The 27,803-nt window shown below is 37.6% G+C and overlaps 1 protein-coding gene across 4 annotated transcripts in view; it reads left to right on the top strand.

Annotated features, from left to right (window-relative positions):
• Positions 1 to 27,803, top strand: part of LOC148776201 (neurexin-1-beta) — a 795,940-nt gene that overhangs the window by 589,221 nt on the left and 178,916 nt on the right. For all 4 annotated transcript variants that reach the window (XM_088841488.1, XM_088841485.1, XM_088841486.1 and 1 more), the window contains one exon: positions 8,689 to 8,860. In XM_088841488.1, coding sequence (XP_088697614.1) covers positions 8,689 to 8,860 — 172 coding nt within the window. The remainder of the gene's footprint in view (positions 1 to 8,688; positions 8,861 to 27,803) is intronic.

Consider the following 27,803-nt stretch of genomic DNA (forward strand, 5'->3'; position numbering starts at 1 on the left):
ATTGCCAGCTCAGTGCCAGGTTAAAATGACTAGATCCAAACCACGTCTTGACATTATAGTCCATCTAGACAGGTAAGCACAATCTCTACCATGTGGACCCCTGAGTCACTCACTGGAAAATGTTCAGGGGTTAAATTAGCAATTATCTGAAATGGTATCTCTATTTTGAGGTGAGAGAACAGATGCCTCTCTGACTCTGACACTTTGCAGTGTCACTTACTCCCAGCAGCAGTGACTCTAGGTCTCAGCGTCACCATCAGCCTTACATCTATTTCTGCTTCATTGACTATGCCAAAGCCTTTGACTGTGTGGATCACAATAAACTGTGGAAAATTCTGAAAGAGATGGGAATCCCAGACCACCTGACCTGCCTCTTGAGAAACCTGTATGCAGGTCAGGAAGCAACAGTCAGAACTGGACATGGAACAACAGACTGGTTCCAAATAGGAAAAGGAGTACATCAAGGCTGTATATTGTCCCCTTGCTTATTTAACTTCTATGCAGAGTACATCATGAGGAATGCTGGGCTGGAAGAAGCACAAGCTGGAATCAAGATTGCCGGGAGAAATATCAATAACCTCAGATATGAGGTGATACCACCCTTATGGCAGAAAGTGAAGAGGAACTCGAAAGCCTCTTGATGAAAGTGAAAGAGGAGAGTGAAAAGGTTGGCTTGAAGCTCAACATTCAGAAAACAAAGATCATGGCATCTGGTCCCATCACTTCATGGGAAATAGATGGAAAAACAGTGGAAACAGTATCAGACTTTATTTTTGGGGGCTCCAAAATCACTGTGGATGCTGATTGCAGCCATGAAATTAAAAGACACTTACTCCTTGAAAGGAAAGTTATGACCAACCTAGATAGTGTATTAAGAAGCAGAGACATTACTTTGCCAACCAAGGTCCGTCTAGTCAAGGCTATGGTTTTTCCCATGGTCATGTATGGATGTGAGAGTTGGACTGTGAAGAAAGCTGATCGCCGAAGAATTGATGCTTTTGAACTGTGGTGCTGGAGAAGACTCTTGAGAGTCCCTTGGACTGCAAGGAGACCCAACCAGTCCATTCTAAAGGAGATCAATCCTGGGTGTTCATTGGAAGGACTGATGCTAAAGCTGAAACTCCAATACTTTGGCCACCTCATGCGACAAGTTGACTCACTGGAAAAGACTCGGATGCTGGTAGTGATTGGGGGCGGGAAGAGAAGGGGATGACAGAGAATGAGGTGGCTGGATGGCATCACCGACTCTATGGACATGAGTTTGAGTGAACTCCGGGAGTTGGTGATGGACAGGGAGGCCTGGCGTGCTGTGATTCATGGGGTCGCAAAGAGTCGGACACGACTGAGCGACTGAACTGAACTGAACTGATGAGGATTAGTCTCTGGAGGAGCAAAACACAACATTTAACCTGACTCTGATTTTAGTTGACAGTGTAGACTTGGACAACGGGGGCTGTTCTGTACAATAGGAAATGAACCTGAGTATTGAGTGCATTTGAAGACATCATCAAGTCCTCTCCACAGTGGGGCCCTGGAGTTTTGAGCTCTATTGTGTGGCACAACAGAAGCTTTTAGATCATAAGCAAGTCTCCTTGCTAATCTACACACCATGCTGGATTACACACTCATTTATTTTGTTTAGTGATACTATAAGAGTATGATAAATAAATGAACAACAACAAAAAAGACACTTTTTCTTTCTTTTCTTTTTTTTTTACTGTTTTCTTGGACATAATTGAGCTAATTTCTTCCTAACAACCCCAGAATAGGGAACAAAGCAGTGGATGTATCTGTATGCCATAGTATATATATATATATTGTTGTATCTATTTCATATGCATATAGATTGAAATATATCTGCATCTTGAACATACAAGCATCCTGCTTGAAGTATGCCCAAGATATTGAGTAAATCATTAAATCCATATCTTGGTTAAAACAAATATTTTTCAAATGAGTATGTGATTGCAGATGGAACTAAGAGATGAATTAACTTTAGTGTCACTGGCTAAATCTTTCAAGTTCCTTCCTGGTGTCATCTTTCATGTTTCCTTTTAACTTGGTTTAATAATATAATCCTTATTGTGAAATCAGCTTATGTGAAAAAATCAATAATTACCTTTGTCACTATTTATTTAATGAATCCATGGAAAGATTTCATTAAATTATAAATGCCTCATTACAGATAGTCTCATAATAGACTTTTGAAATTATTGTGTGAGCCAGTTATCTATTTTAAGAAATATACAGTGTTGAAAGATAAGTACATGTCCGATGAAACTATTGCTGCTTTTGCTAATGCAATATTCAAGAGAATTTGCCAGAGACAATCACATTTAATCCCAGAGAATAAGAATTTGAAATTAATTCTTTTAAATAGTAATTATCCATTGGCAAGAAAGTTTAGCAGGTTTTATTGTTTATGTAATTGACATGACTTTCTATCCTGTTAATAGGGGAGGGGTGTGTTTTGAGAATATTTACAGTTTCTGAATAGAACAATAAATATTGGCTCTCTAAATATGCTTGATATTAATATTTTAGTTTTATATGCCTTTTTATTTGTTTTTAGGGGAAAAATTGGCCTATTGGCTATTATTTATGCTTAAATTGTTTTTCAACAACTTGATGCAACCTGGAGTGGAGTAAATGATGTCTGCGTTAGGGTACAGTCTATTGTTTGAAACTACTCAGGTGATAATTCAGTTCTAGTTGACTCTGGACTTTGAATCCATGAGATGTCAAAGATGTTGGAAACTGAAGGACCAAATCAGCATATGCAGGAAAATATGAGCATCGTTTAAAGTCAGAAGCTCTCCAAGTATCACCAGTTCTCACTGTTTCTTAATAGTCTGTTTTGTTTCAAGAAATGAATCCCTGAGAAATCTGGGGATTTCTTTACCCTAGAAGATATACATTTTATCACATATACATGGGACCTAGCAAAAGGTACAGATGAACGTATTTTCAGGGCAGAAATAAAGATGCAAACATAGAGAGTGGACGTGTGGAGATGGAGCAGTGGAGAGGAGGTGGAATGAATTGGGAGATTGGGATTACCATGGGACACTACCATGGGTAAATGGATAGCTGGTGGGAACCTGCTGCAGAGCACAGGGAGCTCAGCTCAGTGCTCTGTGGGGACCAAGACGGGTGGGATGGGGTAGGGAGTGGGAGGGAGATCCAAGAGAGAGGGAATGCATGTATCAGTTCAGTTCAGTTCAGTCGCTCAGTCGTGTCTGACTCTTCACGACCCCATGAATCACAGCATGCCAGGCCTCCCTGTCCATCACCAACTCCCGGAGTTCACTCAAACTCATGTCCATCGAGTTGGTGATGCCATCCATCCATCTCATTCTCTGTCGTCCCCGTCTCCTCCTGCCCCCAATCACTCCCAGCATCAGAGTCTTTTCCAGTGAGTCAACTCGTCGCATGAGGTGGCCAAAGTATTGGAGTTTCAGCTTTAGCGTCAGTCCTTCCAATGAACACCCAGGATTGATCTCCTCTAGAATGGACTGGTTGGATCTCCCTGCAGTCCAAGGGACTCTCAAGAGTCTTCTCCAGCACCACAGTTCGAAAGCATGTATACATATAGCCAATTCACTTCATTGTACTGCAGAGATTAGTACAACATTTTAAAGCAACTAGACCCCAATAAATTATATGGTGGTGGTGATTTAGTAGCTAAGGCATGCCTGACTCTTTGAGATCCCATGACTATAGCCTGCCAGGCTCTTCTGTCCCTGGGATTTTACAGGCAAGGATACTGGAGTGGGTTGCCATTTCCTTCTCCAGGAGATCTTCCCAACCCAGAGGTTGAATTCACATCTCCTGCTTGGCAGGCAGATTCTTTACCACTGAGCCATGTAAGAAGCCCCAGTAAATTATATATATATAAACTCAAAAAAGAAAATAAGCATTTTACACTTCACATTGCCAAAAAATATAGAGATAAGCTAAAGGACTCTTTTTCAGATTTTGGTGCATTTTGTATCTTTAGCATTGTAGCGCATCTATTCACAGAACGTAAATCTCCTTAATGATTAGAACTCTGATGAAAATAGCCTTCTGCAGCCTTCCTGTCAGAGCAAGTAGTAAACTTTAAGAATTTCTTTCTGTCTATTCTGGGATAAGATAGATTTCTATAATAGAAGAAACACTAAGGCGATCAACTCTAGAGTAACAGATATCCTCACATGCTTGTTATGGTGAAAGAGTGGATTCCTAGGTTGTGACAGGAATTTAAAACTGTTCATGGAATATTTCTTCTTTACTCCAGTAAAGTCTAGGAAAAGTCTCATTATTATCTTGGTCACTCTTGGATAATGAAAAAAAGTCCTCTGTTCATGTGGATATAATTTCAATTTATGTGTATGCTCAGTCTGTCAGTCGTGTCTGACTCTTTGCAACCCCATGCACTGTAATCTGCCAGGCTCCTCTGTCCATGGAATTTTCCAGATAACAAAACTGGTATGAGTTGTCATTTGCTACTCCAGGGGATCTTCTCTTGAGTCTCCTGCATTGGCAGCAAATTCTTTACCGCTGTGCCACCTGGGAAGCCCAATTTCAGCTTGCTCATTTGTAATAATAAATACAGTTTCAGTTAAAGCCAGTCTCTTATGCCTGCTTGGGCTGCCTTGGAGCTGCTACTTGCACTGGGTGAGGGAACAGGGTCATGTCTCCTCTTACTTCCAAGGCCTTTACTCCTCCTCCTTTCTGATTCCTCCAGGTATGAAGCAGGCAAAGGCAGAGGAGATAAGGAGCAGAAATGATCTTACTTGGCTAATACAGTAGTAACCATCCAGCTGGGTTTAGCCCAGGCTTAAATTTAGCTCGGAGGAGCGCTTTGGGGGGACATTTTGGTGGGATTTTTGTGTGTGTGTGCTCTTAACCACACGGTTGAAATTTCTTTACTTGCAATTCCCTGAAAGTGGGTAAATGTGCCTCCTTCAGACAGTCATTTAGGATTTCACCCCAGTCCCTGCGCGCCCATCACTGCAACTCCATGCTCTTCTGTTGAGTTGTCTTCACTACTTACCACCTCTCTCTCCAGAAACCCTCTTGGATAGAATACACCACTGTTCTGTGCTGGCTCTCTAACCCGTGGTCCACGTGTAATGCTCACCTGTTCTTTCTTCTAATGAAGTACTGCACAGGTTAGCTCTGAGGCAGTAGTAACTCCTTGCGCGGCCATCATAGCATCAGCCAGTCATAGTGTCTCCCTTTGAAGATTTGTTGGGCAAGAGTCAAATCCCAGGCAAGGGCAGCCAGGGTGGCTGATAACCCCCACAACTGCTCCCAACTTCTAGGAGACAAGTATCAAACTTCCTGGGATGTGCCATTAAAGTCACTTTCCCCTCTACCCCTAAGATAAGGGAAAAGTAACCTTCTATCTTGGAGGTACATGCAAATCACATCACACCCCACTTTTCTCCAAAAATCCTCTTCTAATTATCAATCACCTCTTGGTCTTTCTTGCCTTTTTAATTGGCTGCAAATAGGTAATTACTCAAGGGTCCCCAAAGTAGTTTTCAGTGCTCTTCTTTGCAAGTCTGGTTTAGGCGGTCTTGTACCTCATTTTGTAAAATGGAAGTAGAAATCTGGCCTTGTTTGTTTGTTCTTTGTTTTTTACTTACTGACATGTCAAGATTGCAGCTGAAACTGAGGCAAAAGAGTCCATTTTAACATCCAGTTATGTCCATGTTAAAGACTGAGGGCAGAAGGAGAAGAGGGAGTCAGAGGATGAGATGACTGGATGGCATCACCAATGCAATGGACATGAACTGGAGCAAATTTTGGGAGATGGTGAGGACAAAGAGGCCTGGTGTGCTGCAGTCTATGGGATCACAAAGAGTTGGACACGACTGGGCGACTGAACGACAAATGTCCATGTATCAGTCGCTTACTATCCTGTCTAAAATTATTTTAAACATGCATTGATTGATATATACAATCTGCAGAGTATAATAAGAGCCTCCACGGTGCTCCTATTCTAGCTAGTAAGATAAAACAAGTAACAAAGAACAACCAGATTTACCAGGTACGCTACCTGTAGCTAGAGGATAACCCAATATTCCTAAAATTCAGCCTAGTGTAATGATTAGGAGCTCAACCTCTGGAGCCCAGCTGCCTGGGTTTGAGTCACAGCTTTTCTCTTTCTAGCTGCATGACCTTAGCTAAATTACTTTATCTGTGCTTGTTTCCTCCTCTGTTAAACGCAGACAGAATTGTACCCCTCTCTTGGAGCTGATAGGAAAAATATCAGAGTTAGTATTGGTAAAGTTTTAGGACACTATAGGGTTGTTGTTTAAATAAAGATAACTTAATAAACTATTCTTTAAAATTTTCCTGTGGCATTGTATCACAGGTGTTAAAATATAAATATGCCATGTTAAATATTTTACTGAAAATGAGCAAAGAGGAATCCTACTAAAATGAAAAAATAATGAAGGTTTGCACAAAATATCTAGGCTTTAAAATTTTCTACAAAAGTCTTGTAGGTCCTTGGATAAATAGTGTTCACTGGAATCCTCTTGCTTATCTTCTGAATCAATCTATAAGAAAGCAAAATGCCTTCAATGGCATATACTTAAAAGTAAGAAAATTGAGAAATACAGTAGAATATAAAAATAAGCCCAGGTTAAAACAGAAGAACAGAGGTCTATGCTGCTTGTTAAATTTCCCTCCTCATTTTGACTGAGTTTCCTAATAACCAAAGTCAGAAAGGAAATGTGATTTTGTCATATTGTCCATCAAGCACAAAACAAATCAAAACACACAAAAATAAAAGCTGTACTAACCTGTTATAGGAAAGAGCTCTTTTGTGGACCCTAAGAACCAGGAATAAGAAAAACAGAAGGGAACAATGACAATGATCAGTGTCCCAAACAACATCTTCAAATACTTCCCTTCAATTATTGCAGTGTTATACAAGAATGTTTTTTAATTAATACAATAACTCTCAGTGTAAGCTGATGTCATACTGTTGCTGCTTAGTTCAGTGATGAGAATCCAGCAAGAGGTCAAGAGAATGTAGTCCAAATCTTTAGGTTTCTGATGTCCTGATTTTAAATTTCTGCAGGAATGGATGGACTATGTGTCCTTTACATCCCTTTCCCGCCATGTTGCTCCTCTCAACTGAGGTTTGACAAAAGGTGAACTGCCGACAATTTGAGGTTACGTACTCTGACAAGGGCCTGCGGTGCAAGTGTTCTCTCCTACTGATTAAGGGCAAATCCACATGCTTTAAAAATAACTGAACTCATGCTAAAGTTGACAGCCTTGCTGTTAGAGAAGGCTTCTCAAAGGCAGAGGGCATAAGCACATGTTTCTCTTTGCTGCTTTGTATAAAGGAAGTATAAAGTTAACAGCACAAACTTTGCGCTGAGAATAATTTGTAATGTTGCTTTGCATAATTCAGAGAGTTAATTTTAGATAGCCATATCTTAACTTCATCTTAGCTTAGATATACACTAAGAACGAGGGAACTGAATTCTAACTCTGCTGCTGCTGCTGCTGCTAAGTCGCTTCAGTTGTGTCCGACTCTGTGCGACCCCATAGACGGCAGCCCACCAGGCTCTGCCATCCCTGGGATTCTCCAGGCAAGAACACTGGAGTGGATTGCCATTTCCTTCTCCAATGCGTGAAAGTGAAAAGTGAAAGTGAATTCGCTCAGTCTTGTCCGACTAGTAGCGACCCCATGGACTGTAGCCCACCAGGCTCCTCTGTCCATGGGATTTTCTAGGCAAGAGTACTGGAGTGGCTTGCCATTGCCTTCTCCAGAATTCTAACTCTCGCATCCCTCTTTTTAATTATATGACCTTGGACAAGTCATTGCACCTTCCTGCATCATAATTTCATCATCTGTAAAATAATTTGAGTAAATTTCAGATTCTTAGCATAGGAGGATTTCCTGTGTGTGAATAATGATTGCACTCACTAAATGCCTGTCTGTGTGTTCATACTCTATAGAATGATTTTCTATATTGTGAACCTTTGTCCAGTTTATATTCAGAAATAGACTTTATTGCTCTGATTTCAGCAGTTATTAAAAGGGAGAATTCCAAGCCTTGTTTTTCTTGTGAAATGGAAGGCATGGATTAAAGGAACTATGTTAAAGAACATGAAAGTACATTGTTTCACACAGGCAGCTGTGCACCTTGTCTGTGGCAACCCCTGGGAAGAAGGCGGCTCAATTCTCTTGAAAGCGTGTCTTTTGAAATATTAATTATCCATGAGAGAGATGCTTCAGATTTACCCAGATGTCAAGAACATAGCACAAGTCTTAAGAAATAAAATCGGAGGAGAACAACTGTTCTTAAGCAATACCTTGAATGTGCTGCTGCTGCTGCTAAGTCACTTCAGTCGTGTCCGACTCTGTGTGACCCCATAGACGGAAGCCCACCAGGCTCCCCCGTCCCTGGGATTCTCCAGGCAAGAACACTGGAGTGGGTTGCCATTTCCTTCTCCAATGTGTGAAAGTGAAAAGTGAAGTCGCTCAGTCATGTCCGACCCTTAGCGACCCCATGGACTGCAGCCTACCAGGCTCCTCCATCCATGGGATTTTCTAGGCAATAGTACTGGAGTGGCTTGCCATTGCCTTCTCCGACCCTGAATGTAATCATTACTAAATACTGATGAATCAGCACAACTTCACTCAACTCTTTTTACTCCTCTGCTCTCTTCTAGCATCAAGGAAAAATTGGAGTTAAATTTAATGTTGGGACAGATGACATCGCCATCGAAGAGTCCAATGCAATCATTAACGATGGGAAATACCACGTAGTCCGTTTCACGAGAAGTGGTGGCAATGCCACGTTACAGGTGGACAGCTGGCCAGTGATTGAGCGCTACCCTGCAGGTAAGCCAGTGAATGTGTATCGGGGGAAGATTTTATGAAAAGCAAATGAAAACGAAGCATTGTTTTGCATCCGTTTCACCCCATTGTGGGTTTTCTGAGAAACCATCAAGTATTTATTGGACGTTAGAGTCGTGTGAATGTAATGCTATCCTAAACTGTTCTTGATACAGTGTACAAATGGCATTATATAGGAGAACTTGAAGGCACACGTTATAGTTTGCAAAATTCCGGACATCAGTGAAACCATAAAAATGCACACATAAAAGGCACAACATGTCAAAGATCTTTTTACTGGATCCTTGCATTTGAACAAAGGAAAGGCTTTGTCAAAAGTAACAAAGTTAAAATTTAAAACTAAGAGAGGGAATATTATACCACTTTTCTCTGAAAGAAAATAGGATTAGACAGTTCCTTTGATGGTGGTACATAGCTGAAACTCATGAAAGCTGCAGGTGGGGACAGAGAAATAGTAAAGGAACTCTATATAGTACGATAAATCAGCAGTTATAAGAACATGTAAGTAAGTGACATTTATTTTCACTGTCACATAACCATGGGGTTTTACACAGATTCTGTGACACTAGTCTTAGTCATTTCAAGTCTTTAAAAAGGATGTTAAGCTATTATTGATAAAATAAAAATTATCTTTCTTCATCATTAATGAGTTTTGTCAGTACTACTACTGAAACACAGTAGATTAGAAATTAAACCAGTGTTACTGGTGATTGATATACTCTCAATTTTTAGAATGCCATTTTAAAGTAAAATTCAAATTAAAAGTACAAAGGTATTTTGCTCTAATTATTATCCTTTCCATATTTTAGCGCAAAATAGACTACTAGAAACATTGTCTCATTTTTCTGTGTACCCCTTTTGGAAACAACTCTTTTATATACAGCAGCAGATGTATAGCATGGTAGAAAGAAAGATTAAAAAAAGAAAGTTCCATTTTGCACAGTAAAATGATTACCAAACCTTGTATAAAAATTTCTCTATTACAGTATTTGTTTCCTGCAAGAAGTAATTCAAGGAAGTAACTAACTTACATAAAAACCACTTTTCCTTAGTAGTTACACAAAGTTATGAAATGAAATGTCTGTGATGCCCTCTGGGACCTTTTATAATTTATAACATCTACACATTTAAGCCGCACTTCAAACCTATTCTGTAAAGCTGGTGCTTTACAAATATATACTGTATTTAGTGTAATAAAATACTGTCTTCTTCTGAAAATACAGAATTCATAGGCAAGCCCATTAATAATATACTCAGTGCCTTTTAAAATACTGTCAGTTTATAGATACAATAGATATTTCCTGAATGGATGTCCTTCGAATCATCCAAGTCTTAGACTACAATTATAAGAATGCATACCTTCCATTACCAACTATAATAAGATGAAGAAACAGAAGATCTGGAAGCAAAGTAACTTCAATGTGAATGCAGTGTTATATAGCCCCTGCTAACCCTTATCACATTTACTGAATTCTAATAGAAATATAAGTTTTATGATAACTGCAGCCTGAGTGAAATAACAGGAGTCAACTGGATTTTAATCTAAAATCCAGATTAATCAATACCTATTTACTGAGAGGAAATCATTACACTGGATACCACTGAAGACATAAAGTAGGATAAGGTCTAGACTTTGCCCCTGGGATGTGGTCCTCCGTGAACAATGGACCCGAACTTGTAAAAGGACAAATCCTGTTACTCTTATATTAGAGTGCTGCAGTTGCCTCTTGAAACTTAACTTGGTTTCACCAGTTAGCTCATTAAAATTATCTTAGTTCATTAACTTTTCACTCTTGTTATACTTTCCAAACCAGTATCTTTAAGAACCCTGCTCTAGAGAATGTTAATGGTGACCTATGGGAGGAGAGAGGAAGCCCCACCCTCAAATTAGTTTGGGAACTTCTGGGTTAAAATAAGTTAAAAATATCTACACTTGGACTTTATATTAATACCATATTGAATCTCTCAAAGAGAAATACAGTATGCATTTCCCAAGCATACATAAACAGAACCTAGTTTTCTGATGTACTAATAATGCATTTAGATAAATATTTTATGTTTTTAAAAACTTTTTTTTAAATTTATTTAATTGGAGGCCAATTCCTCAGCAATTAAAAAGAATACATTTGAATCAGTTCTAATGAGGTGGATGAAACTGTTTTTTAAAACTTCTATACCTCATTATTTTAAAATATTTTATCTGATTATCAGCACTTTAATTGTGTACATACCAGATACTATATTCTAGGCATAGTCCCAAAAGGGGTGACCTCTGTCTTTTTGTGGCATCAGTCAGTTCAGTCGCTCAGTTGTGTCCGACTCTCTGCGACCTCGTGGACTGGAGCACACCAGGCTTCCCTGTCCATTACCAGCTCCCAGGGCTTGCTAAAACTCATGTCCATTGAGTTGGTGATGCCATCCAACCATCTCATCCTCTGTCATCCTATTCTCCTCCTGCCTTCAATCTTTCCCAGCATCAGGGTCTTTTCCAATGAATCCGTTTTGTGGCCTGCTAATGTCCAATTTGAATACTAGTAGCTGAGACTGGAGCAGTATTAATTAACTTATAAAACTTATATAAAAGCACTTACCACAAAGCACTATAATGAAAAGTTAACAAGTATTTGTATTTTTTCTAAACTTATATTTTTACACATATAATATGTACCAATTAAATATTTTCTCAATATAAAATATATTTAAAAAAGCTGGCAAAATCATGATAATTAAGGAGCAAATCTCTAGAAATACTCAATTTCTTTTTCACCTTTTATATTTAGTCAAAGATTCTAAAAGTCCTTCCCAGCAAAAATTGTTTTAGATATAATTAATAAATCAAAGGTGAGCAAAGTTGCAGTTATTCTGAAGGATATAAGCAAGGGTAAAACACTGAATCTGCCCTCAAGGAAATTAGAGGAGTTGTGAGGAATTTTGATATATACATATAAAAAGTTAATGAACAGCATGTAAAAAACTCAGGGGAGTCACCATGGTTGTCATCAAGCATTTTATTAATCATCTGCTCTGCCTGCATTTCATCATGATATTGAGATAGGAAATAAGCCATGAAAATTTTAAATACCTTTTATCTCAGAGCTTCATTGGCAACAGTGCCATGAAGACTGAATACAGATTTCTAAGTATGTGTCACCTAGATTAAAGTTTTTAGAACAAAGTGATCATATATATAAATTCAATAGAAATGTTTAGTATATCTCTTTTGTATTGGTTTGTAGTATGAGCATTTTTATTTTAAAAGGTTTTTGATTATTATTCATTAGAAAAACAGCTGGACCAATGCTTTTACCACTAAATCCTGTAATCAGAAAAGTGGGAACCAATTGACTATATTTGGTTCCTTTTTAAGTGCCTGCACTGCAAAATATAGGTAATGGGGTTGAAATTAGTAATTAAGTATACCACTTAACCTTCCATTATAGTGCTTTGTGGTAAGTGCTTTTATATGAAGCAATTCATCTGGTTGTGACACTATATCTTTAATGAAAAGCATCTAAAGCATTGACCAGTACCATTAGCCTATAATTGTCTGGAAGGCTTTCATAGAGAAACTAATTAGCAGAGGTAGATTTTATGCTCTTTTGGAGTGTATGAAATATTCTCATAACTCAACAATTCACGTTAGAATAAATATTGAATTTTCTGAATAGCAGACCTAGTTTTCATTATACTCTGTGCATGGAGAAAAGTATAGAAATAATATTTTGCAAACCATTTAAAGTTGAGAAAGTCATTTCTTGGTGCTTATCAGTTAAAGCTCTAGAAATAATGCATCATTAATCCCTGATTTGTTCCTAATTGCAGTTAGTAAAATTTTCTCTCTCAACCAAAATAGACTTCCTCTTCTCATGATGTTAATCCACAAAGTCTAACATAATTTTACTTGCCAACACTAAAGATTAATCCATATAAATCACAGTTACCTTTGAGGTTAAACCTTTGGATTCATTTTTCTACCACAGTGTGCCAAAACGATGTTATTTATTCTATACAAAGTCAAATATCCATTTTATTCCTGTCCAAGTTAATACATTAAATCAACAAATATGTACTATATTATAAGAACTTTCTAGACTTACCATCTGGTTACAGAGATACATAAAAATGTTCAAGATTAATGTATTATGTGAGAAAATACAAGTTTTATCATATCATATTCAGCTAATTTCTGAATAAGACATGCTAAGAAAACAGATAAAATTAGTTCCAAGGAAGAAGAGCCATTTTAGAGAGTGGTCTAGTTAAGGCTACAAAAAATATAGGAAATTTGACTTGGATCTTAAAAGGCTAGATTTTTACTTAGAGGGTGACATGCATTCATTTTAATGGGATTAGCAGGAACAGATACTGACAAAATGATTAGAAAGCTTTTAAAAAGCCCAGGTGTCAAAAGATAAGGCCTAAAATAAGATGTGAGTGTATGAGAAAAGAAAGAGGTTGAATATAGAATAAGTTAGAAGACCTCATGAACAGCCAAGTGAAAAGAGAGTCAGTTCTACTTTTTAGTTCCTCTCTCTGTCTGTTTCTCTAATTTAACCATGAATTCATCAATGTTCTGATGCTGCTATGTGACCACTAGAATGCACTAGGTAACAATGAAGTGAAAACCTGTGGTAGGAAAGAGTATAGAAGACATAGTTTTGCTTTACTTAGTCTCTTTGAAAACCTACAGATGTCAAATAAAATGGATTAGCCTCAAAGTTAGGAGTACAGGGTTTAGTTGCTGCTGCTGCTGCTGCTGCTGCTAAGTCACTTCAATCATGTCCGACTCTGCGACCCCATAGACGGCAGCCCACCGGGCTCCCCCATCCCTGGGATTCTCCAGGCAAGAACACTGGAGTGGGTTGCCATTTCCTTCTCCAATGCATGCAAGTGAGAAGTGAAAGTGAAGTCGCTCAGTCGTGTCCGACTCTTCGCAACTCCATGGACTGCAGCCTACCAGGCTCCTCCATCCATGGGATTTTCCAGGCAAGAGTACTAGAGTGGGTTGCCATTGCCTTATCCGGTTTAGTTGCTATTAGAGTTTAAATAAAGAGAAAGTGGCAGTTTGGAGCAGTGTAAAAATAAAGCAGATAGTTTAGGGATGGAAGAGCGGAAAGAAAGAGGAATAACTCAAGGGGAGACTTTAAGGAGTGGGTGTAAATGCTGTCTGCATGAACATTTAATTTGGCTGAAAGGTCTTACAGATATTATCTCTAACTCTTGGCTTTCTTTTCATCTTCAAAGGCTTGTAGGATATTTCAGAGCTCAAGAAAGGTCATATTGATGATTTTCCTTTAAATTCTTCAAACAAGTTAGGTTAATTAATTGATTTTTAGTTCAAGTCATGATTATTTATTGGTTAGATATTTAAGTCATTCCATCCTTTAAAGTTTCCTATTTGGTACTAAAATGTTCATTGATTTGAGTATTTTTATATTTTTATTTTTTAAACTGAAAATTTAATCTGTGTGATATAATTGAGAAAAATCTATCTCATTTATGATCATAGCACTTGAAGGAGGAAGGAACTTCAAAGATCTGCTCTTCCAGCTTCTTCATTTTTAGGCAATAAAATGGAACCTTGGAGAGATTAATGGATTTGATCAGTATCACAATGATGGTTTGTAACAGAGCCAAAACTACATACGAAACTTGTCCACTAACTGTGCGCTTTATACTGTCTGGGAGAGAGAAACCAAAATGAAGAGAGATCATTAGATGTATCCTCAACACAGCAAAGTACATTCTTCATAACTAAATATTGTGACTTACATGGTCAGTCATACTACTTCTGCTGACCCACAAAGACACACATACATACAGTCTTATGAGTATTGAAAAAATAGTAACACATAGAATAAAAATAATTTTCTTACAGAGTCATAGTTTTCATCACTAAATTTTTGAATAACTCATTAGTAGGCACTGATTAATTTTTAACCTTACTTTAGGCTCAGAGGTTAAAGCGTCTGCCTGCAATGCGGGAGACCCGAGTTCGATCCCTGGGTCGGGAAGATCCCCTGGAGAAGGAAATGGCAACCCACTCCAGTATTCTTGCCTGGAGAATCTCATGGATGGAGGAGCCTGGTGGGCTACAGTACACGGGGTCACAAAGAGTCGGACACGACTGAGTGACTTCACTTTAAAAACTTTATTAGCAAATTAAGTAAACCATTTATGAATCATACTATTTTACTGTTCCTGCAACACTCAACCTTTAGGTTGACATACTTTCAAACTTTTTATATTTACTAATTTATATATATTTCTCAGCAACATCACTTGAAACTTAATTTCAGTTACTAGAAGTGGCTCATTAGCGGATTCAGGTATTAGAATTCTTCAGGATTGTTAAGGAGAAAAACTGTATCCTAATAGAAAACTTGCCCCTCTTGGTTAAATGGAGAGATACAGGAAAGGTATGACTGAGTTTTGTTTCCCTCCTACAAAGTTAAGGCAGTGAAAATCTAACTTACTTATGGAAAATGATAAGCCATGCGGAAGATTTGAAACATTCTTTAAATAAATTACCACTTGAACCGACTCCAGTCGATGACCTGGCACATAGTGTGGTCAGTTCAGTTCAGTCTCTCAGTCGTGTTCTACTCTTTGAGACCCCATGGACTGTAGCATGCCAGGCTTTCCTGTCCATCACCAACTCCCAGAGCCTACTCAAACTCATGTCCATCATGTCGGTGATGCCATCCATTTCATTCTCTGTCATCCGCTTCTGCTCCCGCATTCAATCTTTCCCAGCTTCAGGGTCTTTTCCAGTGAGTCAGTTCTTCGCATCAGGTGGCCAAAGTATTGGAGTTTCAGATTCAGCATCAGTCCTTCCAGTGAATATTCAGGACTGATTTCCTTTAGGATTGACTGGTTGGATGTCCTTATAGTCCAAGGGACGCTCACAAGTCTTCTCCAACACCACACTTCAAAAGCATCAATTCTTTGGTACTCAGCTTTCTTTATAGTCCAACTCTCACATGCATACATGACTACTGGAAAAGCCATAGCTTTCACTAGATGGACCTTTGTTGGTAAAGTAATGTCTCTGCTATTTAATATGCTGTCTAGGTTGGTCATAGCTTTTCTTCCAAGGAGCAAGCGTCTTTTAATTTCATGGCTACAGTCACCATCTGCAGTGATTTTGGAGCCCCCCAAAATAAAGTCTCTCATTGTTTCCATTGTTTCTATTTGCCTTGAAGTGATGGGACCAGATGCCATGATCTTAGTTTCCTGAATGTTGAGCTTTAAGCCATTTTTTTCACTCTCCTTTTCACTTTCATTAAGAGGCTCTTTAGTTCTTCATTTTCTGCCATAAGGGTGGTGTCATCTGCATATCTGAAGTTATTGATATTTCTCCCTGCAATCTTGATTCCACCTTGTGCTTCATCCACCCAGCATTTTGCGTGATGTATTCTGCATATAAGTTAAATAAGCCGAGTGACAATATACAGCCTTGATGTACTCCTTTCCCAATTTGGAACCAGTCTGTTGTTCCATGTCCAGTTCTAACTGTTGCTTCTTGACCTGCATACCAATTTGTCAGGAGGCAGGTCAGGTAGTCTGGTATTCCCATATCTTTAAGAATTTTCCAGTTTGTTCTGATCCATACAGTCAAAGGCTTTGGCGTAGTCAGTAAAGCAAAAGTACGTGTTTTTCTGAAACTCTCTTGCTTTTTCGATGATCCAGGGGATGTTGGCAACTTGAACCTTGGCTCCTCTGCCTTTTCTAAATCCAGCTTGAACATCTGGAAGTTCATGGTCCACGTACTGCTGAAGCCTGGCTGGGAGAATTTTGAACATTATATTGCTAGTGTGTACGATGAGTGCAATGGTGTGGTAGTTTGAGCATTCTTTGGCATTGCCTTTCTTTGGGATTGGAATGAAAACTGACCTTTTCCAGTCCTGCGACCACTGCTGAATTTTCCAGATGTATGGTACTTACATAATAAATTGTACTTAATAAAAAATTGTTGAATAAATCCCATTTCCTCATTCAACTTCAATGTTAAATATTGTCTTTTGCACATGATTTTTAGCCAAAATGTGCAGATGTGCATGGATAAATATTTCTGTGAATATATAAATATTTGGCCTTCTATTTGATATAGTTAACTGTTTACTCATCCAAATTTTCCAAAGGAAAGCTTACGTACTATGAGAAATCTGAAATTTCAAATACTATAGTAGTATTAAGTTGAATTAATGACTAAAACTCTGACTTTTCCTTTGTTAATTATCTTCTTTCATGGTATTTAGTTTTTCTGAGGCTTTGGGGGCTTTTCTTAATGATCAAGCATAATGAACTTTTTATTGAGTAGTTTATTAAACACATCTGCCTAAAATACTTAGCTTCAAAGAAATTTTATCCAAGGAGATAGAAAGAAATGATATATACTGACTTCTCACTTTTTATTATATATTCTCAGTGATCTGCACTTTTTTTTCTTTTGTAACATGAAAGATTTCTTACAGTTACAGTAGCACAACCATATTAGGATTTTTAATTTTCTGACAAAAGAAAGAGAAAGGTTCTCTCATGGTTTGGTGGGGTTTAGTGTCAATTAAATTATACAGACTGGCAAGCATAGATAATATAAACTTATAATATGAATGGCAGCCCTCCTTTATGATTTCCAGAAGATTCCCCCTGTATCTTCTTGTTCCCCATTATTTCCAAAGTACATTTTGGTTAATGATCATTAATTATTAATTAATATCCTTTTATTATGATAAGCTTACGTTTTTATCATAATAAAAGAAGGTGTTGATTCCACTCCTGAAAAATACCTGGGTTAAACAGAGAATGGCGTTATTATAAACTTTAAGTAAATGTAGCCAAAAATGACTGAGGAATTGGGTTCAAGGGCTTTTCTTCAAAGGTATTGATCACGTGAATGAATCTACCTACTGGTTACAAACAATGAATTACTTATGTCAGAAACAAACAAAAAATAGTTGGTGCTATAAGTGAAAATTTAGTTTTTAAGACCTGAGATGGAAATAGGTTTTAAGAAATAGGTAAAGGCTGAAAGTCAGAGAAATTACATTTTAAAAGATATTACACTTTCAGGAAACTTCAGTTTTTGCAAGCGATTGGTTGATTTTGAGATTTATGGTTTTGTGACAGTGCTTTTGTTATTTGATTATTGTCCAAAAGTATCTTTATTTTAACAGTTTATAATTACCTGAGTTTAATGGAAGAACAGCCATGTTCTCAACTTCACAATGAGTCTTTCTCTTAATTTTTTCTCAAGCACTCTGACCCTTCATTGTATCAAGAGGTTTTATCAAATTGCCCAGTAATATTTATGTATTCTTATAATAAATACAGATAACAACTAGTATTTTGGTATAAGATTAAACATTTTTTTAATATTCTGCTATATGTTTTTTTCCTCTCAGTTCTTAATGTCAGCACTTGAATACCACCTATGAGTAAGACTTGTACTTTTCCTAGTATTTCCCTTTGTCTGCCATCTACCTACTTTGCTTCTCTTAGTAGCTCAGGTGGTAGTTGGAATTAAACATCACTTTTTTTCTCGTCAACAATGGCAGTTGGTTCAAGAGGTAGTAGAGTAGTATAAAGGTAAAAATTTCATACACTGATGTCAAAGTCCTATATAGAGGACAAAAATTAGGTAAATATCTTCAGTTTTAGATTAATCGAGGTTAATTTTCTTAATCTCCTTTGAATCTCTGCCTGTGTAAGAATCTGATAAATAGGGTATCTTACCTTTAGAAAAATATACATACATCTGCATGTACACAGAGTTATGCATATGATTTTTAGAAGTTTTGCCTCAATATCCTTATGGCCCATTAACCTAGTTTCAGAACCTCTGCTTAGATTGAGCTTAAGGATGTTGATATTTTAGAGGAAAGAAATATAGTCTATTTAATGGACATATGAGGCAGAACCTCCTGCTACCCAAATGAAGCAAGCTTTCTATGAAATGTAGCTGCCCCTTTTTAAAAAAAAATCTTCTAATCATAATAAGCTTCTCACCACTGATGTTGCCCTGGATGTAACTGCTGCTGCTGCTGCTGCTGCTGCTAACTCACTTCAGTCATGTCCGACTCTGTGTGACCCCATAGATGGAAGCCCACCAGGCTCCCCTGTCCCTGGGATTGCTAGTTTAGATAAAATGCTTTTTCTTTAAAAGAACAAACCCAACTTTTGTACTTCCAATTTAGAAAAATTGGTTTTCCAAGTATGAAACCAATATATTACAAGAATGTCATAATCCTTCCAATAAATGTATTTTGACCACTGATACACTGATTGATATAATTCAGGCATTGACTCATTGCATGATAAATATGCTTAAAATCAAAATGCATGATTTGAGGGTCTCGTTCAGATAGATCTATTGATAAAACATCTGAAGATTGTGAAGTATGATGATGAAATAAGTGTCCAATGTAGTCAAGACAACAATGAGTATTAATCAGACACCTTTGGAAACTATTACTTTTTATTATTATGAGGACAAGGTCATAAAGCCCTTTGCATGTGTAGAGAAAACTTTAGAACTCATGGAGAAAGATAGAGTATCTATTTTTCTCCCTGTACTAGTAATTTTTTACCTTTTTCTCCCCATCACATTCTTAACCTTGATAGTTTATTCTCTTATACATGTACCAAACTCATTCCAAGAGAACACTGACAACACACGCCTTCCTTTTCATGAAAAGTAAATTCTTAACATAAAGAATGTTATAGCTAAGTTAGAAAAATATGTATTCAGGGTTTTATATTATGAATGAACTACCTCAAATGTGACAAACAAATGTATTTTGGACACTGTCCAAAGTTCATAATTTCAAAAAAACTTTAGGGCAGGGATTGACAAACTTTTACTATAAAAAGCCAGATAGTAAATACTATCAGATTTGCAACCATGTAATCTTTGTTACAATTACTAAATTCCACCACTGTAGGTCGGTAGCTTCAGTAGATAATAAATAAATAATGGGTATGGCCAAGTTCTGTAGAAGGAAATGGCAATCCATTCCAGTATTACTGCCTGGAGAATCCCATAGACAAAGGAGCCTGGTGGGCTACAGCCCATGGAGTTGCAAAGAGTCAGACACTATTGAGTGACTAACAGGCACACGCGCGTGTGCGCGCACACACACACACGGCTAAGTTCCAATAAATCTTTATTTATAAAAATTGATAAAGGGACACATTTGATGTGTAGGCCATAGTTTATAGACCCCTGATATAAAGGCATGACAGAAGAACACAGGAACCAACCTGGAAGAGCTCCTACTAGTCAGAACTGTAGCTATTTGAGCAACAAAATAAGTACAATATTGAGTTTTAACCCAAATAGTGAAATAAATATCTGTGAGTGTGTACTGATATTAAGTAATGGAATAGATAGATAGATATGTGAGGAAGCAGGGACACTTTTATGGAAGAATTCCAATAACCAAATGTAGAAGGATGATGGCAATAGAAATTCAGCATTAGAGCTTCAAAGTAATAATTGTTGAAGGCAAGATACTCACATAGATGCTAAATTACTGGATCAAAGTTTGAGTAGAGACTAGAACTTTATATATAGTCTAAATGTGATTCATCAGATGTGAAGAAAAGACTTTCAGACTCAGTGGGAGAAGGCGAGGGTGAGATGATTTGAGAGAATAGCATTGAAACGTGTACATTACCACATGTAGAGTAGATGACCAGTGCAAGTTCAATGCATGAAGTAGGGCACACAAAGCCAGTGCTCTGGGACAACTCAGAGGGATACATTGGGGAGGAAGGTGGGAGGGGTGTTCAGGATAGGGGGATGCATGTATACCTGTGGTTGGTTCATTTTGATGTATGGCAAAAACAATCATAATATTTTAATTATCCTCCAATTAAAATTAATTAATTAAAGTGAGTAAATAAATGTGTCTCTTGCAAGGGGAAGATAGAAACTTTCCACAGAGAAATCCAGCAGACCACCTTAACTAAATGATTGAGTTACACATCACAATTAATAAGAAATATGACCTCATGCACCTCCCGATATAATGCACTGAGAAACGCACATAATTTCTCTGTTATTCTTTGTATTCTCAACAAAAATTTGTGACCTCAATCTAATCATGACAAATACAGTGTGGGAATCAGGTTTGGATCCTGGAACACAAAAATGACGTTAGTTAAAAGTTGCTGCTGCTGCTAAGTCGCTTCAGTCATGTCCAACTCTGTGCGACCCCATAGACGGAAGCCCACGAGGTGCCCCCGTCCCTGGGATTCTCCAGGCAAGAACACTGGAGTGGGTTGCCATTTCCTTCTCCAAATTAAAAGCTAGTAAAACCAAATAAAGTCTTTAGTTAATATCATAGTAACAATGTCAATTTCTTAGTTCTCATAATTGTGTAATGGTTAAGATACTAGCAGTAGGTTAAGCTGGATGCAAGTTATATAGAACTTTCATTACTATCTTTTACAACTTGTATTTAAAATTTTTAATTAAAAAATTTACATGATTTTCATTTAAAAGTATCTTTTACTCAATTCTGTATAACATTACTGCAGAAAAAATAAAAGATTTTAAACCACAAAACTTCTTGCCTTTGTAAAACTGGTAAGTCAGATGTAATTATTGTGTCTAAATTGTACATTAACATGTTTATATGGTTATTAGGAAAATATAGTTATTCATAGGGAGTATAAGCCTAATTTCTGTAACAATCCAAAGGTGTAACCTAGCCTAATATTTTAGTTCTTAATTAAGATGGAGTGACATAATAAATGTGAAAAGCTTTTGAAGTATGAAGCCTTTAAATAGGCCATATATTAAAATTTAAATTATGATGATGAATATTTTCTGTCAGATTGAGCCTCATGGGTTGAACATTTCTCAAAGAAAGACTTTCATCTTAAGCATTTAAAAGTCTGTTTTTTAGCCTTATGAGTTTTATAGCATTAGAAAGAATCTGAGGTTCCTATCCCCATCCTGCAAGTATGAGACTAACTTTCCTCATATTAAGTATTATTGAAATAATTTCTCATCTTGAGCATATTATCTGTACTGGTGGCCTGAACATTTAAAATGTCCACTGAGACCCCCAAAAATGAATATACCTAACGTAAGTCTGTCTAGATATTACCATATGTATTTCCAATGAAGCAATGAAGTATTTTAGCTAGATTTATGAGATATAAAACTGGACAGAATAGAGGAACATTTAGCTTCATTTTTCTACATAGTGTGAACTAATTGATAACATACCATAATAATTTTTCAGGGTCACCTTTGCTTAAACATTTAAAAAGTCCACATGGAGTCTCAGTTCTCTCATTTATTATTTTTATTGTTTAGTTTGGCAGAGGAGTTGGATGAAGGTGTATTTTCTAGTTGGAGAAATAAATAAAAGCTTTTAAAATGCAAAGGTTTGCTTTGTTCTAAAGAGGGGCAATATGGTGGCAACCCCAGTAGGAAGCAGACCTGGAGATAATTAAATGAGGCTTGTGCTTGATGGAAGTGAAGCTCACACAAAAGATTAAATCCATTACGTTGACTCAACAAGGAAATTGTTGTTGCTCAAGGATTGGGGTGAAGAGGTAAACAGAACTTACCCCAAATCCCAGACATCCCAGCTCAGGGCTCATTTCAGTTCCTGCCTCGACAGGATCTATAATCTGCAACAGCGAGTTAGGTAATCTATGCTGGACTCTCCATACTGGAACTCTGGTGGTTTTTCCACATACATTTTCTCATTAACATAAAATCTTATAAGGCAGCTTTTAGTTTCTCCTTTGGATTGAGAAGTAAACACAGAGAAATTAGATTACTTGCCAAGGTCACACACCCTACACTCAGTCCAGGGCTCTGAAGTATTGTTTAGTGTTGTCCACACTATTTATTCTTACTCCTGGTAAGAAGAAAAATTATTCTCTGTTCCCATGAGATTGCATCTTTGTTGTGCTGCGGTCCTAATACCAATGGTTACTCTTTCTTCTGCCCAGATCTTGAAAGGACATTCAAGTGTCCCTTGGAATTTGTCCCTTGCAATTATGTCCTCCATTTTTTTCCTGGTTATTATTTATCTCAGTGCAGAAATGAGTGCCGAATCCAACTTGTATACTCCTTTGAAACACTAAAATTGTGATAGAAAATATGGACTACACATCAAATGACCAAGCTTTAGACTTACACTGTAGGCTCACCACAAGATTAAAGGTGGCTTAAGACAGAAGATTCAGGAGTCAGACTATCTGGTTCAAATCTTAGTTGCAGCTCTTTGTAGATACATGACTTCTTGCTCAATTCTCTAGCCTCTTTTTGTACTTGTTTTTTGATCTGTAAAACAGGTTAATGATGGTACTTACCTCATAGGGCTGTTTGAACTTTCAAGGAGTTATTAGTTTCAAAATACTTAGTTGTTAGTAAAATTCCTGGTGAGTAGTAAGTACTCAAAAAAATGTTAGCCTCACTATCATTAAACAGAGTAGTTTAGTTTTGCAGTTCTGTAACTGCAATAGGTACTAACATCCCCGTGTTAATGTGTATTTTCTTCTGGGAAAAATTTGTCCTGTCTTTGCTGCCAGACATGACGACATATGTATGGAGATGAGTCTTTCCAGAAACCCCATCCCCTGGTGCCCTCCAAACCCACCGTAAGCCAAAACACCACAAAGACATCACTAAGGAAGGGCAGGACTCAAGGTAAATAAGTAACATAGAAAACATTTTCTGGTGTAATTTAAGGAAAGGAGTGTTGTGTGGTACTCAAGGAAGATTTCACCGAGGACAGGAATGTGGATCGGGTGTTGGTGAATTCTTTGAAGTGTAATAAGTGAGCGTCAGGGAACCCACGCTAACTGATGGGCTGGCCACTGCATATAGTTATGCAATTACTATTTTTGAGTTACCTATGTTGTTGTTTAATCACTAAGTCATGTCTGATTCTTCTCAACCCCATGGACTGTAGCCCCAAGGCTCCTCTGTCCATGGGATTTCCCAGGCAAGAATACTGGAGTGGGTTGCCATTTCCTTCTCCAGAGGATCTTCCTGATCCAGGGATCAAACCCAGGTCTTCTGCATTGCAGGTGGACTCTTTGCCACCTGAGTTACCAGGGAAGTTCTGAGTTAACTATAGGCACTCACCAATATCCCATCAGAGGGGATGTTGGAAGCTGGAATCCAGTCTGTGCATGGGTCAGCAAGCCATGTGTCCTGACACAGGGGATGCCCCCTAAAGACTGAGCTATCTTTTCCTCTGTACCAAGCACCTTCAACTTGTCAAACCTTTTGTCAAACCATCAGGGGAGTCTCCATTTTCAATTCTCCTCAACAGTGCCCTATAATTAAGAGACCATAAACATTCAAATGAGCACAATTCTGAGAGAGAAAAGAAACACTATTAATAGTTACTCCTATATAACAGGCACATACCAACACTGCCCTGGGCAATCCAGAACAGTTGTCACTTTACCTATAAGCTGCTAGGTAGAACTGAGACTATTGCTTGTCCCTTACCTGAAGAAACTAGAATTAATCTTAGTCATTATACTAGGTGGATGGGTTTATTCCTGTTCAGGTGGGGAAGCTGAAGATATTAAATTAATAAAATTAAATATTATTACATAAATAATAATTCAAAATAAATAATTCTGGTGAAATAATTTCAACCAGATTTGAAATTATTACAACTTTTCCTACTCCAAGTATTTTAAAATATCAACACATTCTCAGTCACTCATAAATCTTATGCGGAATATCTTTTGCTTAATTGTTTCATGTGTCATAAGTTATATTTATTTTTTATTCAAAAAATTTTTTTACTCGCCTAAAGATATTTTTCTCAAATATTTATTTCATGTTGAATAGAAAGCATTGATAAAAGGTAAGCAACTAGAATTTTTCTTTAAAGCATCAGAAAATGGATAAAATTATTTAAAGTGCTAACAATAGACCCAAGTCTTAGACCTATCCATTACTTTAAAACGTTTTACATGAAGGAGGTAATGGAGGCCAAAAGCCTACAGTCCTCCTTTGATCCATCAATGAGCCGGAATTAAGACCCACTTTATGGTTGGCCCATGCTGTGCTAAACCTGGTGGAAAACAGAAACACAAAAAATACTGTCTTTGTCCTATAAGAGTTTGAAGTATAACTTGGGAGGAAAGATAAATCAGGGAAGCATGAATTGTATGGGAAATGCAAGATTGCATAGCACAAAAGGTAAACTTGAGAACTGGAGGAGATAGGAAGTAGAGAGGAGAATACATGTTCAGTGCTTAAGAGAAGTGAAGTCTGAATGGACATGTATTGGTGAAAAGCCCATTCCAGTCAGGAGAGAGAATGACCCCAAGAACACAGGTGGTTAAAGATTCCAACATAGCACACAGAATGGTCATGCTGTCTGTGATGGGATATTTATAATTCCATTACAATCCTGGCTTTCCAGGTGGTGCTAGTGGTAAAGAACCCACCTGCCAATGCAGAAGATGTAAGAGATGTGGGTTCAGTCCCTAGGTTGGGAAGATCACCTGGAGGAAGGCATGGCAACCCACTCCACTATTCTTGCCTGGAAAATCCCATGGACAGAGGAATCTGGCAGAGTATGGTCCATAGGTTTGCCAAGAGTCAGACACGACCGAGGTGACTTAGCATGTAGTTTACAATCCTAGTAACTAAAGCTGAAGGAGTAATTAAGAAAGGACAATCAGAACCACTTTTTTCCAGAATTCGTAGGTTTTTCAGGGATATCTGATCTGCAACAAGAGGATGCTTTTGGGAGGAGGTTTAACATGGACCTAGTCTTAGGAGAGATAGCCCATAGATTGACAGCTTGAGTTCCCATGGGCTCTTAAGAGAGTTTGTACACATTTCTGAATCTATCATGATAAAGGGAAATTAGCAGTGTCCACCTGGACAAGACTGAAAACTGGAGATAATTGTAAATTTCTGTTGAATTTTAATAACTTCTGAGTGAATAGGTAGTAATGAGCGTAACTGTTTCATTTTCACAAAAATTTATATTCTTGATTGTAATTGAATTCTTACTCTGTAACTGAGTTATACCTCCCCAAATCATCTTACCCTTTGACATTCCTAGCATGCTATTAGTAACATAGTTTACATTATTATTATATCAAAATCATCCTACTTGTCCCATCAAAGCACTGAGTCCAATGATAGACACTAGTTTCCAGTAATTCTTCTTTCAAAGATTCCCCAGTTTCCATCATTTTTCTATCTGCACTTGTATCGTTTTAGTTATGTAACCTTTATAACAATTTTCCTATTATCAGCTATCATTGTTGTTTAGTGGCTAAGTCATGTGCAACTCTTTGTGACTCCATGGACTGCAGTAGGCCAGGCTCCTTTGCCCTCCAGTGTCTCCAGGAGTTTGGTCAACATGTCCATTGAATCAGTGATGCTATCTAAACATCTCGTCTTCTGCTGCCCTCTTCTTCTTTTGTTTTCAGTCTTTCCCAGAATCAGGGTCTTTTCCCATGAGTCAGCTCTTTGTATCAGGTGACCAAAGTATTGGGGCTTCAACTTCAGCATCAGTCCTTCCAATAAGATTCAGAGTTGATTTCCTTTAAGATTGACTGGTTTGATCTCTTTGAAGTCCAGAAGACTCTCAAGAGTCTTCTCTAGCACCACAGTTTGAAAGCATTAATTCTTATGGCACTCAGCCTTCTTTACAGTCTGACTCTCACATCTGTACATGACTACTGGAAAAGCCATAGCTTTAACTATATGAACCTTTGTCAGCAAAGTGATGTCTCTGCTTTTTAATACACTGTCTAGGTTTATCACAGGTTTCCTTCCAAAGAGCAAACGTCTTTAATTTCACAGCTGCAATCACTGTCCACAGTGATTTTGGAACTCAAGAAAATAAAATCTGTCACTGCTTTCACTTTTTCTCCATTTTCCATGAAGTGATGGAACTGGATGCCATGATCTTAGTTTTTTGAATGTTGAATTTTAAGTCAGCTTTTTCACTCTTCTCTTTCACCCTCATCAGGAGGCTCTTTAGTTCTTTATTTTCTGTCATTATAGTGATATCATCTGCATATCTGAGGTTGCTGATATTTCTCCCAGCAATCATGATTCCAGCTTGTGATTCATCCGGCCCAGCATTTCACATGACGTACTCTGCATAGAAATTAAATAAGCAGAGTGACAATATAGGGCCTTAACATACTCCTTTCTGAATTTGGAACCAGTCAGTTCTTCCATGTCTGATTCTTACTGTTACTTCTTGACCCACATATAGGTTTCTCAGAAGACAAGTGATCTGTTTCCTATAAAGTGGTCTGATACTCCCGTCTCTTTAAGAATTTTTTCACTGTTGTGATTCACACATTCAAAGGCTTTAGCACAGTCAGTGAAGAAGTAGACATTTTTCTGGAACTCCCTTGCTTTCTGCATGATCCAATGAATATTGGCAATTTGAACACTGGTTCCTCTGCCTCTTCAAAACCCAGCTTGTACATCTGGATGTTCTCGGTTCATGTACTGCTAAGCTTGAAACATTTTTGTGGATAACCCTATGAGCATATGAAATTAGCACAATTGTATGGTAGTTTGAACATTTTTTGGCATTACTCTTTTGGGATTAGCATGAAAACTGACCTTCTCCAATCTTGTGGCCACTGCTGAGTTTTCCAAGTTTATAACATATTGAGTCCAGCACTTTAAAAGCATCCTCTTTTAGTATTTTAAATAGCTCAGCTGGAATTTCATTATCTCCATTAGCTTGGCTTATAGTAAAGCTTCCTAAGGCACACTTGACTTCACACTCCAGGATTTCTGGCTCTAGGAGAGCAACCACAACATTGTGGTTATCCAAGTCTCTAAAACCTTTTTCACATATTTCTTTTGTGTATTATTGCCACCTCTTTTTAATCTCTTTTGCCTCTTTTAGATCCTCACCATTATGCCCATCCTTGCATGAAA

Source organism: Moschus berezovskii, chromosome 11 (genome assembly GCF_049115385.1).
Source record: "Moschus berezovskii isolate FMDL1 chromosome 11, NW_MosBer_1.0, whole genome shotgun sequence".
Taxonomy (NCBI): Eukaryota; Metazoa; Chordata; class Mammalia; order Artiodactyla; family Moschidae; genus Moschus; species Moschus berezovskii.